This window comes from Antedon mediterranea, chromosome 1 (genome assembly GCF_964355755.1).
Source record: "Antedon mediterranea chromosome 1, ecAntMedi1.1, whole genome shotgun sequence".
Taxonomy (NCBI): domain Eukaryota; kingdom Metazoa; phylum Echinodermata; class Crinoidea; order Comatulida; family Antedonidae; genus Antedon; species Antedon mediterranea.
Genome location: NC_092670.1, coordinates 22142379 through 22156745, shown reverse-complemented (window position 1 = coordinate 22156745; position 14367 = coordinate 22142379). Strand labels below are relative to the sequence as shown.

The following is a 14367-nucleotide window of genomic DNA, read 5'->3' as shown; positions in this document are numbered from 1 at the left end:
AACATAAAAACACTTACTAAGTCTCTTCTTTGAGTATATGTAAATCCTATTGGTGCAAAGCCATAGAAGACGAGGGATATTATTAATATGACCACATGTACTGTTGTTAACCAATATGTAAAATAAGGCCTGCAAAAAAGAATGTACAGCATTTAGTAATCAAACATATATTTACAATACTAAAAACCATAAAAAACAATGTACAGTAAATAACATGTTTACATTACTAAAAATTGTCGCATTAAAGGCAGAACCAATGGTAACGAGGAGCATCCGATGATTGTGCATCAATCGTTTTAATTCACTTTTATTTCCATGAAAAAAAAACAAGAAAAAACAGATGACATCAACTTATAAGATGGCAATAAGAGGTTAAAAAAAAATACTTTTAGTTAAATCCTCTCTATCGAACAATTTAAATCTTGGCTCAAATTTCTTATCCATGTTTTTGTTGTAGCTTTCATTTCTTTGACCATGGTTGTGTTTTTAAGCGCATAAAGAAGATTTATTTTACTGTGTTATCATTAGCCACCCTTCTTAACCTTTATTAACCCTTCTCTATAATTAACTCTCCTACTTTCATCCCAATCTTGAAATGACCATCAGCTTACCTATGGTCTTCAATACTTTCTAGTTGTTGTTTCACCTCACTATCTATCCTCTGTTTTCGATAACTTCTATTTAACACACGTCCCACCAAACCTTTACCAATCTGACGTCGTTCCGAGTGATTAAACGCAGCCGCCATCACCTTCTCTGCAATTTTATTCCGCCTTCCTGGCATATCCTTTTGAGGTCTTGCCGAATCTGTAAGATCCATTTCGACTTCTGGTGGAGGACTTTTGTAAAGTGGGGGATCAAATCGTTCCTGCCTTGGTTTACGCCATCCTATACTTGTAGGCCTAGAAAATAAAACATGATTTTGGGTATAAATCTTAAATAGGGCAATCAATGCATGGTCAACTGTGTTGATATAAAATAATAAATTAAACACATGGCTGTGCCTATATTCAATTCTGTAGAGTTTTGCAACTTAGATAAAAAAGTACTAAAAAGGCAATAATAGAGTACATCAACATTTATTTTTGTGGATAGGCACATGAAATTTACTCGATAAAATTTGACAATTACATCATTTTACTAAATGCAGCAGCTTTCGACTTGTCCATTTTATCTCCTGCTCCTGGACTTGGTGCCATCCTGTTGTCCATCAGTGGTTCGTCTTCCATTTGTTCCCGGGATCCAGAATCCTTCTTCAATTTTTGTTTTCCCTTTTTGCCAACCTTCTTGACTGCATCTTTAAGCTTACCAGCTAATTAAAAGAAATTGTGTAAGTATTCAACAAAGAGGTTATATAATTCACTAGAAATTCAATTCTAATGTTATCACAGCTCGAACATGACCATGAAATATGGCTTTATCACATCGGCCAATCATATATGCCCCTAATCAGACATAGGTATGTGTCATATTGTTGCAGTGTGTTGAGTTACATGAAAGCGTATTCTTATACCATCCATGTATGCGAAACTAATGGATTGTATAAATCCAGATCGGGGACTAACCTTTAAGGCCAATAGACGAGCGGTAACAGTAAGCGGAAAACTGCGTTACTTGTCCCACATAGAATCCGTATCTATCCTGAGGGAAACAGCCTGTCTGCTCCGCGATGTGTGTAAATGGTCATATGGAATAACATACATTCTATATTTTTTATTACTGTTAACGCTCGTCTGTGTAAAGTGCCCTTTAGAAATTTGTATTATTATTATTATTAGCTGGAACAGCAAAGCTAACATTATTGATTTTACATCTGTTTCTTTAATTGCCAATCAACAGGATGATCTGGATTGGGAACAGTAAGAATGCACCTTCTTTTATATTGATAATAATGCTAGCTTCTAAGCAAATCATAGCTTTATTTTAATGTATAATTTACCCTGGTTTGTCAGTGTTTCTAAGCCTGGAAGATTTGACAAGCTGGTTGACAGGTCTCTTGACTGCTGAAGAGGTGACTGTGAGGGCCTTGATGGCAGCGGCATTTTACGACGATCAGCCTTTGGTGAAAAGTCAAAGAACACCTCATCATCGTATCTATCATCAGACATTGGGGATATCTGCAACGAGTGAATGGTGAATGGATGGAAAGTGAAACATGCAGAGGAGAAATAAAATGAATGAAAAAAAGATTGAGTAGAGATAAAGCAGTGCATTGTGGGTAGTTTGATTTGCGTGGTGTGTGAAGTATAAATAAAATACTTTAAAGAGTATAGGGGAGTGCAGTATGTTTTAGTTTTCAGTCTTAAATTTTTATTGTAAACTCTATTTTTTCTATTTTAACAATTGTTAACATCTAGCAAGAATTATAAATTTTATTTACCTAAAAATTATATATATTACTTCTTTTAAAGACTGCTTTATATTTAAACAAATATAAAAATAACCATTGATATTACTATAATTCTAACCTCAATATTGTTATAATTAATTATTATACATGAATTAAAATTATAATTATATTCTTGACTTCTTATTTATCATCACCACTAACAGGTCTGGCTGGTAAATTGTCTATACTGTACAGTATATGATTTTGACCAGTCATTACCATAAATTATTAGTTATAATTAGAACAAATAATAAATAAAACATCTCATCCTCATAGAATAGGATTATGTCTTGAAGTAATTAATAAAAAAAAGCGGAGAACGAGCTGGAAAGGTTAACAAGAGGTCAATAAGGAATTGAAAACGTAAAAGGTTTTATTAATTGAGACAACAGGAGAATCATCCATTACGCATTCACAAATCGTTTCCCAATTCAATATTCTTAGCGTGCATTTTTATTCATTTTTTAATACAATACCTTTACATAAGTTTTATTTCATATTTTTCAATGCTCTTTTTTTGTAAAAAGACTATAAACTAAATATGAACATTGAAACATACATTAGATAATGTTCCATACTAATTCACATATTGTTTTATTTGTTTAAAATATATTTGTTAAAATTTGATAGTATATATGTATATAATTATAATAAGGATAGGCTGTCCTCTGTTGTAATTCTATATTTAAAGAAAAGAAATGTTATCATAATTATGAATGAAAGATGTTATTGAATATGATTGTTATGTCAATAAACATTTATACTTTCTTTCCTGTTTAAAATATAAAGTCAAATTAGTACAAAACCAAACATTTTCTATCATTGGAAGTGTTTAATTATTACTGTGGGTAAACAAAGTTCTGTTAAAACTGTTAGAGAAAAGACACCAATATAAAATATCATTTACCAATACAGATTAGCTGTCTTGGAGGGATAAGGGATGTTATGCCATGTTATATACTTACAAATGTTGGAGAGAAGAATGACATATCGATATCGGAATCGTCAATCTCATCCATCATTGTGTTTGCAGGGGCAAAACTACGACTATGAATCATAGGTGGTCGTTGGTGCACTAGTGTGTCATGTGATCTACTCATCTTTGGTTGAGGACGCTGAAATTAAGAAAACAAACAATTATGATTATAACTAAATTGTTGTATAGTTTTTAGAATAATAAGTTGTTAAACCCTACTTCTTCGTCTTAATGGAATTTAATTTTTAGATTAGAATAAAATCGTACAGGAGTTGAAATTGAAGCCTTTTTAACGATAAGACATAAAGAAAGCATTTTGCATAATTATTGTATGAACTATTTACTATTCCAACAAGAGCAAACTTCACTCGGGAAATTTACTGCAATCATAGACTTAATATTTATAGATTAGACTTACTCCAATAGTGGACTTGAGTGCATCCCATCCCATCTTGGCCACAGATTGTCGTTTACTCCTCTGCCTTGATAACTGACGTGATAAAGCCCTTTTGTAGGTACTTGATGTGGCGGTTGTGGTTGCTACAGAATGGGCCTGGCTGCTCTGATAGGCTCGTCTTGCTCCATCTACCTCGTCGCCTTTTGGCCTGGGCTTGGCTGCAAAGATAACATGACATGCAACTCATCAATAATGCTAAATTTTGACAAAGTAACAAGTGAAAAACAGGGGATACTTAAAAACAATTGTTATTAAATATAAATGATTACAAAATAAGGAAAAGTAGAAATAGATAGATGGAAAAAATAGATTCAAAATCAAGTAATGAACAAAAATAAATGAATAATTAAAACTAATGAATGAAAATAATTAAAACACAGAGTGTAAATTCTACAATGTATTTCATAAACAATATGGAATAAATAGAAAAAACATCATCAAAACAGATTTATGACACTATATTCAAGGCATTTTAAATGTACTGTAGTAGCAATAGGATAAAGACTTCACTACCTTGTCAGACTTTATATAAGAGACAGTAATACCTTCATCACTAAGTAAAAAGTAATAAACTCACTCACAACAATACACAAGTATAGATTTATATGCCACGATTTCTGAGCCCAAATTTGTAGCAGCCAGTGAGGCGAAACACATTGACAGTTCATTGACCTCTTGTAACACAGAAGCCTTTAAATCTTGTATCTCTCTGCACTATTTTAATGCCCTAATTTGTTTCGGACTTATTTATTAAATCTCCAAGTTTTATTACATTATTTGTAATTATACATTGCTTACAATCTTAAGAATACAATTTTTAAAACTAGCTGAACAACAACCACAAATCCTCAGGAATATAAAACAACCTCCAAACCTGTAGGAAACTCATGCAAACATTTTTAGGCCTATCTCACCTTTATGCTTTACTTCGTTCCATTTTTTCACAGCCTGATATCTCACAGGACCCTTGCCTTTCTTCCTTGCAGCTGAGGCATAAAAGTTTTATTTTAAGCAGGCTAGCAAAACTTATGTTCTCAAAAGGTGCTGTGTTGGTTATTAACACTTCCGTAAAAACAGAAAATGTTGACAAACGGCCAAAGGATACTTTCAAGCGACAAAGTTGGTTATAATTACTATGCATTGAGTTCATGTGTGTGATGATTAATATTTGAAAGCAGACAGTTTTTGTTTTAAGTCTATGAATGTCATGATTTTAATAGTTAACACATGTACCTTTGTAGGACACTGCTATGAAGTCAGTTGATATATCAAATTATGTTAATTCATATATCAAATTATGTTTAATAAAACAGATCTTCCTAGCAATTTTATTTTGTAAACATCTTAAGCATGTATTTGCAATGTTTAATTTTTTAATTTTTATGTAATTTTCAAATTGTATGTCCACATGTTTAATGTTATAAATTGATTTCTAATTAAACATTATCAAAATGTGTATTTTATCTTACAATCATGCACATTTACTCAATTAGAGTAATTAATGCAACAAGCAAAATATTATTTTGTTATTAAAAATGCATATTTCATTAATAATTAGGTTAATTTACATACCAATGCTGGTTTGAACAATTTTGTATGAATATGGTGTGTGTGTACAAATAGGCATATACCTACCTATTTACAAATTTCCAACTACCTAACCAGAGACTTATAAATGCTACACACTACATACCAACAATGTCTCACACTACTAGTATTTATACTCAATACTGTTCCACAAAACTGGTCTACAAACAAAGTACAGTAGTGCTGTAATCACATTCTATCACACTATGTGCTCTCATAGGCATGCTCTCTAACTATCCAACTTCCTACCCATGGACGACTTAAAATACTACACACTACGCACCTCAACTGTACAACGTCACATACCCTTACTGTTCCACAAAACTGCTTTATTTAAATGCAGTACACTGTAGTGTTAGATACACATGACACTATGTGCCCTCATAGGCATCCTCTATACCTATCCACAAATTTCCTTTAATTAAATTGTTTTCAACGCATGAACTGACCCGTTTAGTGGTGTTAATGTCAATGCTTATGTGATACTGTCTTATTCACCTAAGATTGATGTAACACATGTTGTGTTAAGCAAGGAAGTTTATCCTACCTGTTTCACTTAGGAGTTAACGCTACTACTATAGGCATAGCTCTGCATTCCAGTGCTAATTCCATGGTTCACAAAAGAACATTTTCCATACATTTACGTAGGAACTGCCAACACTGTGTATGATGCAAGTCATGGAAACATTTGCTATTAGCGTGATAGGAAGACTTTAGGCCACATTTTGCTTTCAATTTAAAATAGCAATAATTGTACATGTGTGCATATCCATTTAGTTTGTCCTAATGTTTAGGAAATACACAGTAGAGTAGCAAACATTATTGGTTGCTAAAATTCTATTTTTAACTGGTCAATAATGGGATTTTGCTTTACAAAAAGGCAAAAATAATTATATTAAAATACTTATAGATATAGTACTGTAGCTGTGATCATATTATTTATATTGTACTACTACACAAAAAGTAGTGATACTTTTAACTGTAGTTTTATCAAAAGATGTATGTGTCAGATGTTACCGACATGCATCATGCAATGTTCCCACTCCATCATCAGATTAAAAACCTTAAATCATTCAAAGATGCAAAAAACAGTAGAACCGGACCCATTTGGGACCGAACAACGTGTCCCCTTAAAATAGGGGTGCCCCAAAGAACGGGTTCTACTGTTGATAAAAATCAAATGCAGAAACAAAGCCAACTTGCACAACAAACCAAAGCATGCTACATTCGTGAGTAGAGGAATCCAGGATATTGGGTTGGGGTAGGAAATCAGCTTAGACGACATCTTCATTTCAAAAGGGGAAATGTGGGCCAATTAGTATCACACCTCCATGGATCCACCACTATTGAGCTCTGATAATAAGTATCCCTTGTTTTGCAACAGACTGATATAATTCACATAAATTACCATCAACAGAAATTAAGATATTTCAAACTCTATTGAAATTATCTTATTTCTTCATTCTCCAAGTGTATCAGATTCAGTAAAAACTGAATAAAATTGAAGCTCATTTATAAAATCTTCCTTCACAAAATGAATAGCCTTGAGGCTAAAATGAAGAACAATACCATTCAAATACGGTCACTGTACTATGGCATTGAAAACAACCAAACAGCTATAAAATACCAATAAACCTCCTACTGGAAAATAGAATATTGATTAACAGTTATTTTTAAACCAAAAAAAAATAATGGTATGAGGGGAAAGTGACAAAAGAAAGATGATTTGTAGGATAAGAAATGATAAATGTCAGGACAACGAAAAAGGCCTACAGTTATATAATTTAAAAGCTGTGTAGATAGCATTTTTTTAATACTAATCTGAATATTTTAAAGGAACTCTTTTCTTTACCAAATCAGTCTGAAATGTTGTTTACCGAGTTAGAGACTTTTCAAAGTTCATGGGCTCTTTCTTTAATTCAAGTCAACAGTTTCTACTACACTCCATCCAGTACACTACAGTAGCTTTGATAATATTATACAATGTATGTATTTTGAATCCTAAACTATCACAACCAACTTGAATATAAAGATGATAAATACTGTAGTTGGGGAAGTAACTTTCATAAGAAATTAGAAGTAGAATTACAGCAAATACTGCAGTAACGTTACCAAAATCACTGCATAAGGACTGCAGATACCACTGCAAAATTACTGCAATGATACAGAAAGAATCCCAGAAGATATATACTGTATATTATCTTCACTGAAAGACTGTAGTTAATACAGAAAAATTAGTGCAGTAACGTTACCAAAATCACAGCATAAGACCATTGGTAAAATTACTGCAGTAATTCTAAAGAAGAAATACAGAGGATATACAGAGTATCTTAACTAAAATTACCACATAAAGACTGTAGTCAATAGAGTAAACTTCAGTTTGATATATTAAGGTGGATTTGTTATAAAAATGTTAAACATAACACATGCTAAGCATACCAAAAGGATCAACTACATGAGGAAGAGATGCCACACCCATAATTGACTCCAATTCCGCCTCCTCCATTCGCTCCTCCACGTCTTTCTTTAACCCTCCGTGACGCCGACTCAAGTGACGTGAACGCCGTCGCTGCCAACGTTTGCTGTCTTCTTGAAAATCATCACCCACGCCGAAGAAGTTAGTTGCGTAGCTTTGAATCCGACTATAAAAATCAAGAACCACAAATTATATAAGAAATATTAAAATTTACAAATAAATGTATACATTTCAGAACAAAAAGAAATTAATCAAAATTAAACAAGCGTTGTGTGTATATTTCATATGAATTTGTCAGTCAGTGCATTATGAACTTTGACCTGTGTCAGCTCATTATGCACCACTCAGTTACCTGCTTAGAGATAGTATTTTCAAATATTTAGCAATTATAATCATATTTTGTTAAAGAATATAGTTTACTGTTTATCATTAACAAAATATTAGATCATAGCATGCATTAAAACATGCCATACAAACACCTAAAATGTGATAAAAAAAAAACAAATTTTGATTTAATATTCTAGATATGAATACAAACCACACAAATAAAAAGGTGCAATTAGTTCATTAATGAAAGGACATTTTGAAGTCTATAATAATATATAAATTAAATATAAATTTGCTAACTGTATCCTCTCTATAAGGAGTACTTTGTTGGGTAAGATGTCTCTTTAAAAAGCATTTATTCTCCCAATGCAAACCTAGCAATACTTATTTAATTTTTTAAATTTAAAATGTTTCTCTTCTATCTACAATGTATAATTTAAAAAAAGGAATTTGGGTTAGAATAATAGTGTTTACTCTCAGTTTTATGACGTTTTTTCGAATTAAACTTTATTATAATAAATTCTTTTGAAAGTATTACACTTTTGAACTTAAAACCAAATTTTAGACATGTCGGAAGTGACAAGTCATGTTGGGGCAAAATAGGTCCCAACACACAAACCTGAGATGTCTGTGAACTTTTGGAATCTTTTGTAAAAAAAAATTAAATTACTAAGTCAAGCAGTAAAGAGAGTTTAGAATGAATGACAATAACAACACAAAAAGCATTCACAACAATGGTTTTGGAAGGTTCACGTTAAATCATGTTTGACACAGTTCACAAGGTTTTTAAAACAACTTTGGCACTTTTGAATCTTCTATAGAAAGCATTTTATATTATCGATAATTTGTTTGAAATAAACAAACTTTAAAGATAAAAATCAAATGTTATCACACAAAAAAATCTTTACTGAATAAAACAAGTGATAGAGTATTTATTTCTTTATTTGTTCTTTTTTGCCAAGTTTGGGTAAGGTCATGGCAAAAGTGAATTATCATTGTAGCATTGTAACCTAACAAAATAAGATAAAATAGACTATGAATAGTATAATATGTACTGTACTCAAACATGCTAAATATAATAACAACATAAACAGAATTACTATAAGAATACTAGATTAGTGGGCGGCAAAACTTAAATTATAAGGTTGGGTTCGCATTTTATAACATTCTAATTCTAAAATTCACCGTACTATATCAGTGTGAACACAGCCTAACTGGGTTGAGAAAACCCCACAATTTCATATGGTAAATGATATTACTGGATTCTTGCACCATTAGGCATATCCTTAGATTGGTATTTCTTTGTCTAGTATTCTTTAATAACCTACTATTAATGTTGTTGTCAACAAGACATTTCTAGAGAGAGAGTAGCAGTAGTAGGGGGAAGCTACAGTAGAGCATAGGAAAAGATAGTACAGCAGCAGAGGATGGAAAAGCAAGTACTAGTATAGTAGCAGGAGAAAACAAGCAGCAAGGTAGGAAATACAAGCAGTGACTGTGAGGGGAACCTGTGGTAAGAGGAGATAGCAGGTGGTAGCATGAACACTGGGAAACGAGCTAATCAGTAGCAGAGGGCTTGGAGGTAAGAGGAGGCAGCAACTGGCAGCAGGGAAGCGGGGGTATGAAGAGATAGTAGCTGGTACTAGTAGCAGGAACGCTGGGGTAGGACACAGCAGATGCTAGAAGCTACTTGGGGTCAAAGGGCACAGCAGCTGGTAGCAGCGATACTGGTAGCAGGGACCTTACCTTCTTTTTTCAAACCCTGGTAGCGTCTTATTTGAGCTACTTGTGTTTGTCTTGCTTCTAATTACAAAAAGTTAGCAGTTAGCATGGGTAAAATCAAAATGGAGTTAAAGGTAAAACCATGCAGCAATATTAAAAAATAGTAGAACAACTTTAATCTTTACAAAAAGTTTTTAAAAGCTGCATAGAGCAAGGTAAAGTATTTTTTAAAGCTGCATTTCAACTATTGTAAATGTGATTTTCAATTAAGTATTCAATTAGTTTTAGTTTTAGTGTAAATAGTATATCCCACGACGGTATATCTAAGGCAATACGAAATACTATACTGTACATAGTCTTGATTACACTTACTGCACAAGCGCCACATGTATGCAAAAGTAAAAATTCAATTGGATTCAATTGTTAAATATATTACTATATTTACCAGCTATGCTATTTTTACTGCTCTCTACCCACCTTAATCTTGCATATGTACCTACTTATCCTAAGAGAGAACCAAAGAATGTCCTCCTTGCCACTTATTCAACCTTGAGCACCAAGCCAGCTAATCTGTTCTTGGATGTAGATACTGTTACATCTCTTTATACCAAGTTAATTTAAAATCCATTGTTAACACTGATATCATTACAGATGAAATAGGCCACACCCGTTGTATGTAATTGGCAGGAAAAAAACAATGTCAGCCAATTAAAGACTGTTAATACAGGTGGTAAAACTTAATGTTGAGTGCTGCTAGGCACAGACCAGTAGCAGGCATCAAACATCTGGTAACCATTCTACCATGATACAAATAACATACCATTTTGAAACCTCATCACAACTTAAAACAGTACAGTATTCTGATAGATACATTATTAGATTTCTATGCAAGTTTTTGGACCCTAAATGTTGTTATATTTAATTAAATAATAGTTGATAATTGTTTAATTATTTAAACTATTGAACTTTAGCCCTCTAATGCAAAGATTACTTCACAAACATATTAGGAAACATGTCATCATACTGGTGACGGTGTAGTATTTGCTGCTTCCTTGCTTGGGCTCAAATCTAACCCTAGCTATCAACACAAACTTGTGGTCTAGAAGTATGAACACCATGCTAGTGATATGAAGGTTGTGGGTTCGAGTCCCATCTAAGAATTACTATTTTTATTCATTTTCAAATAAGTCAAAACAGGATAAAATTTAGTATACTGCAACAAGTATACTTTTTAGGAGAGCATTGTCGATAAATGAATAAATACAACAGGCAATGTTTGGTTTTGAGGGAGGCGAGGTGGTACTAATTGTTTTCATATTTTATGGTATCATTATATTGTTTTGTGAGTTGCACTGAATTATGCCATTGGTAAACCGAATATTTATATAGATTAATTATATTCTTGTTTTTCATTTATTGTAATTTGTTGTTACATTATATTTTGTCCTTGTCTAAAGCTCTATCCATTTAAATCTCATTTATTTATGGATTAAATATAATCCTTATTAACCAAGATCTTTATCCACCAAACACACCTTTTCCTAACTGGAGCCAGGTGCTTTATAACCTGTCATTGCTATGATGCCTACAACTTGTGTATTCCAAAAATGTGGTTATGTTTACACTAGAAATCAGTAATGCCATTTGTATAGAAATGTCATGCTACTGTATGTATTACTATTATCGGAATACTGATTAAAATAATAATAGTTAAAAGGTAAGGTTGCCAGTATTTAGACTCATTTATTATATATATTAAAATGTTAGGGTATAAATGTATCTACCTCTGGGTTAAAGCTAACAGGTCTTGTTGACCAAAAAAGAAATCTTTTTACAAGAGTTTCTCTTTACAAGTCCTGTAAAATGAACTTCAAAATTGTATTGATAAATAAAATTGTTTCTCTTTCCAATAAATTTCAAGCTTTATCTCAAATTCTTCAGAAGATTAAACAAAAGGTTTTAGCACTTTAAAGCATAATACTATTTATCAAATACTTACACAACTTGAGTTAAAGTAACTGTACTATCCTCCTCCTCGGCGATAACTTCCATTGCAACTTTTCGTGACAACATAATGACCAAATCAGAATTAACAAGTACAGTAGTTACATCCCAAAAAAGTACAATTCTATTAAGTTACTTTTACTAGATAAAGAACTTAAGTTGCAAACTGACAAAAATATTATAATTCCAGCTTAATAGTTGTATCATCAATTGGAGTCAATCGTCCTGATCAGAGATAATTAAAAATCGTTTAAAAATCTTTGTATATATTGTTTAGTCTGGGTGAGTTGAAGCTTGTAATCCCTGACAGATACTTGCTGTGAGAGAGTAGGTACAAGCTGGTTGGCTTGCTGTGATCAACTGATTGTAAACAGTCAAAAGCCAGTAAATAGAATTCTGGTATCAAGGCCACTTGAATAATTAATAGTCTCACTTCAATTCTTCAACAAATGTATTCTAAAATAGGTGGCTGGACGTTATTGGATGGACAGGTACTAATATTTACCATGGTTGGTATTTTTATCACTGATTCTGTAATATATCTAAATATATTGTAATTTACTGTCAGTTTTTAAGAAAGTGTTATTTCAGAAAGTTTTTTGCAAACAATAATTTTTGAAAGGAGTAATGCACTTTCATATCCTACGCTACCATCTTAAATTCGAGGAATAATTAAAGTACTTTGAAATTAAATAGAAGGTAAAGAGAAAATAAAATCAGACGATGAACACTTACAAAGATAACCAATGTTCTTCATTCAAAGGAATTTTAAAAGAAAAAGACAATACTGTGTATATACTGTACTCCAGAATTGGAATAAGTTCAGTTAGTAATAGTACTAGTGTAGTAGTATATTTAAACAATAAATGGGTTTAATAGTATGCTATATTATATACTCCAGAATTGGTATACAGGTAAGTTCACTAGTTAGTACTAGTGTAGTAGTATATTTAAACAATAAATGGGTTTAATGGTATGGTATACTCCAGAATTGGAATAAGTTCACTAGTTAGTACTAGTGTAGTAGTATATTTAAACAATAAATGGGTTTAATAGTATGGTATACTCCAGAATTGGTATACAGGTAAGTTCACTAGTTTGTACTAGTGTAGTAGTATATTTAAACAATAAATGGGTTTAATGGTATGGTATACTCCAGAATTGGAATAAGTTCACTAGTTAGTACTAGTGTAGTAGTATATTTAAACAATAAATGGGTTTAGTGGTATGCTATATTATATACTCCAGAATTGGTATACAGGTAAGTTCACTAGTTAGTACTAGTGTAGTAGTATATTTAAACAATAAATGGGTTTAATGGTATGGTATACTCCAGAATTGGAATAAGTTCACTAGTTAGTACTAGTGTAGTAGTATATTTAAACAATAAATGGGTTTAATGGTATGGTATACTCCAGAATTGGAATAAGTTCACTAGTTAGTACTAGTGTAGTAGTATATTTAAACAATAAATGGGTTTAATGGTATGGTATACTCCAGAATTGGAATAATTTCACTAGTTAGTACTAGTGTAGTAGTATATTTAAACAATAAATGGGTTTAATGGTATGGTATATTCCAGAATTGGTATAAGTTCACTAGTTAGTACTAGTGCAGTAGTATATTTAAACAATAAATGGGTTTAATGGTATGGTATACTCCAGAATTGGTATAAGTTCACTAGTTAGTACTAGTGTAGTAGTATATTTAAACAATAAATGGGTTTAATGGTATGGTAAGGTATATTCCAGAATTGGAATAAGTTCACTAGTTAGTACTAGTGTAGTAGTATATTTAAACAATAAATGGGTTTAATGGTATGGTATACTCCAGAATTGGTATAAGTTCACTAGTTAGTACTAGTGTAGTAGTATATTTAAACAATAAATGGGTTTAATGGTATGGTATACTCCAGAATTGGAATAAGTTCACTAGTTAGTACTAGTGTAGTAGTATATTTAAACAATAAATGGGTTTAATGGTATGGTATACTCCAGAATTGGTATAAGTTCACTAGTTAGTACTAGTGTAGTAGTATATTTAAACAATAAATGGGTTTAATGGTATGGTATACTCCAGAATTGGAATAAGTTCACTAGTTAGTACTAGTGTAGTAGTATATTTAAACAATAAATGGGTTTAATGGTATGGTATACTCCACAATTGGCATAAGTTCCCTAGTTAGTACTAGTGTAGTCAGGCCTGAGTGTAGTAGTATATTTAAACAATAAATGGGTTTAATAGTATGGTATACTCCAGAATTGGTATACGTTCACTAGTTAGTACTAGTGTAGTAGTATATTTAAACAATAAATGGGTTTAGTGGTATGCTATATACTCCAGAATTGGAATAAGTTCACTAGTACATTTAAACAGATCAATGGGTTTTGTGGAATGCTATACTCAACAAAGTTCACTAGTACAACAGT

At 31.9% G+C, this 14367-nt stretch overlaps 1 protein-coding gene across 3 annotated transcripts in view; it reads right to left on the bottom strand.

Annotated features, from left to right (window-relative positions):
- The window catches only part of LOC140062838 (inactive rhomboid protein 1-like), a 42323-nt gene that overhangs the window by 6991 nt on the left and 20965 nt on the right, over positions 1-14367 (bottom strand). For 2 of the 3 annotated variants that reach the window (XM_072109202.1, XM_072109212.1), the window contains exons 3-11: positions 9959-10015; positions 7849-8051; positions 4737-4808; positions 3784-3980; positions 3355-3504; positions 1940-2117; positions 1132-1312; positions 612-902; positions 18-129 (exon numbers count right to left, since the gene is read on the bottom strand). In XM_072109202.1, coding sequence (XP_071965303.1) covers positions 18-129; positions 612-902; positions 1132-1312; positions 1940-2117; positions 3355-3504; positions 3784-3980; positions 4737-4808; positions 7849-8051; positions 9959-10015 — 1441 coding nt within the window. The remainder of the gene's footprint in view (positions 1-17; positions 130-611; positions 903-1131; positions 1313-1939; positions 2118-3354; positions 3505-3783; positions 3981-4736; positions 4809-7848; positions 8052-9958; positions 10016-14367) is intronic. The other variant, XM_072109220.1, reaches the window with a different exon arrangement.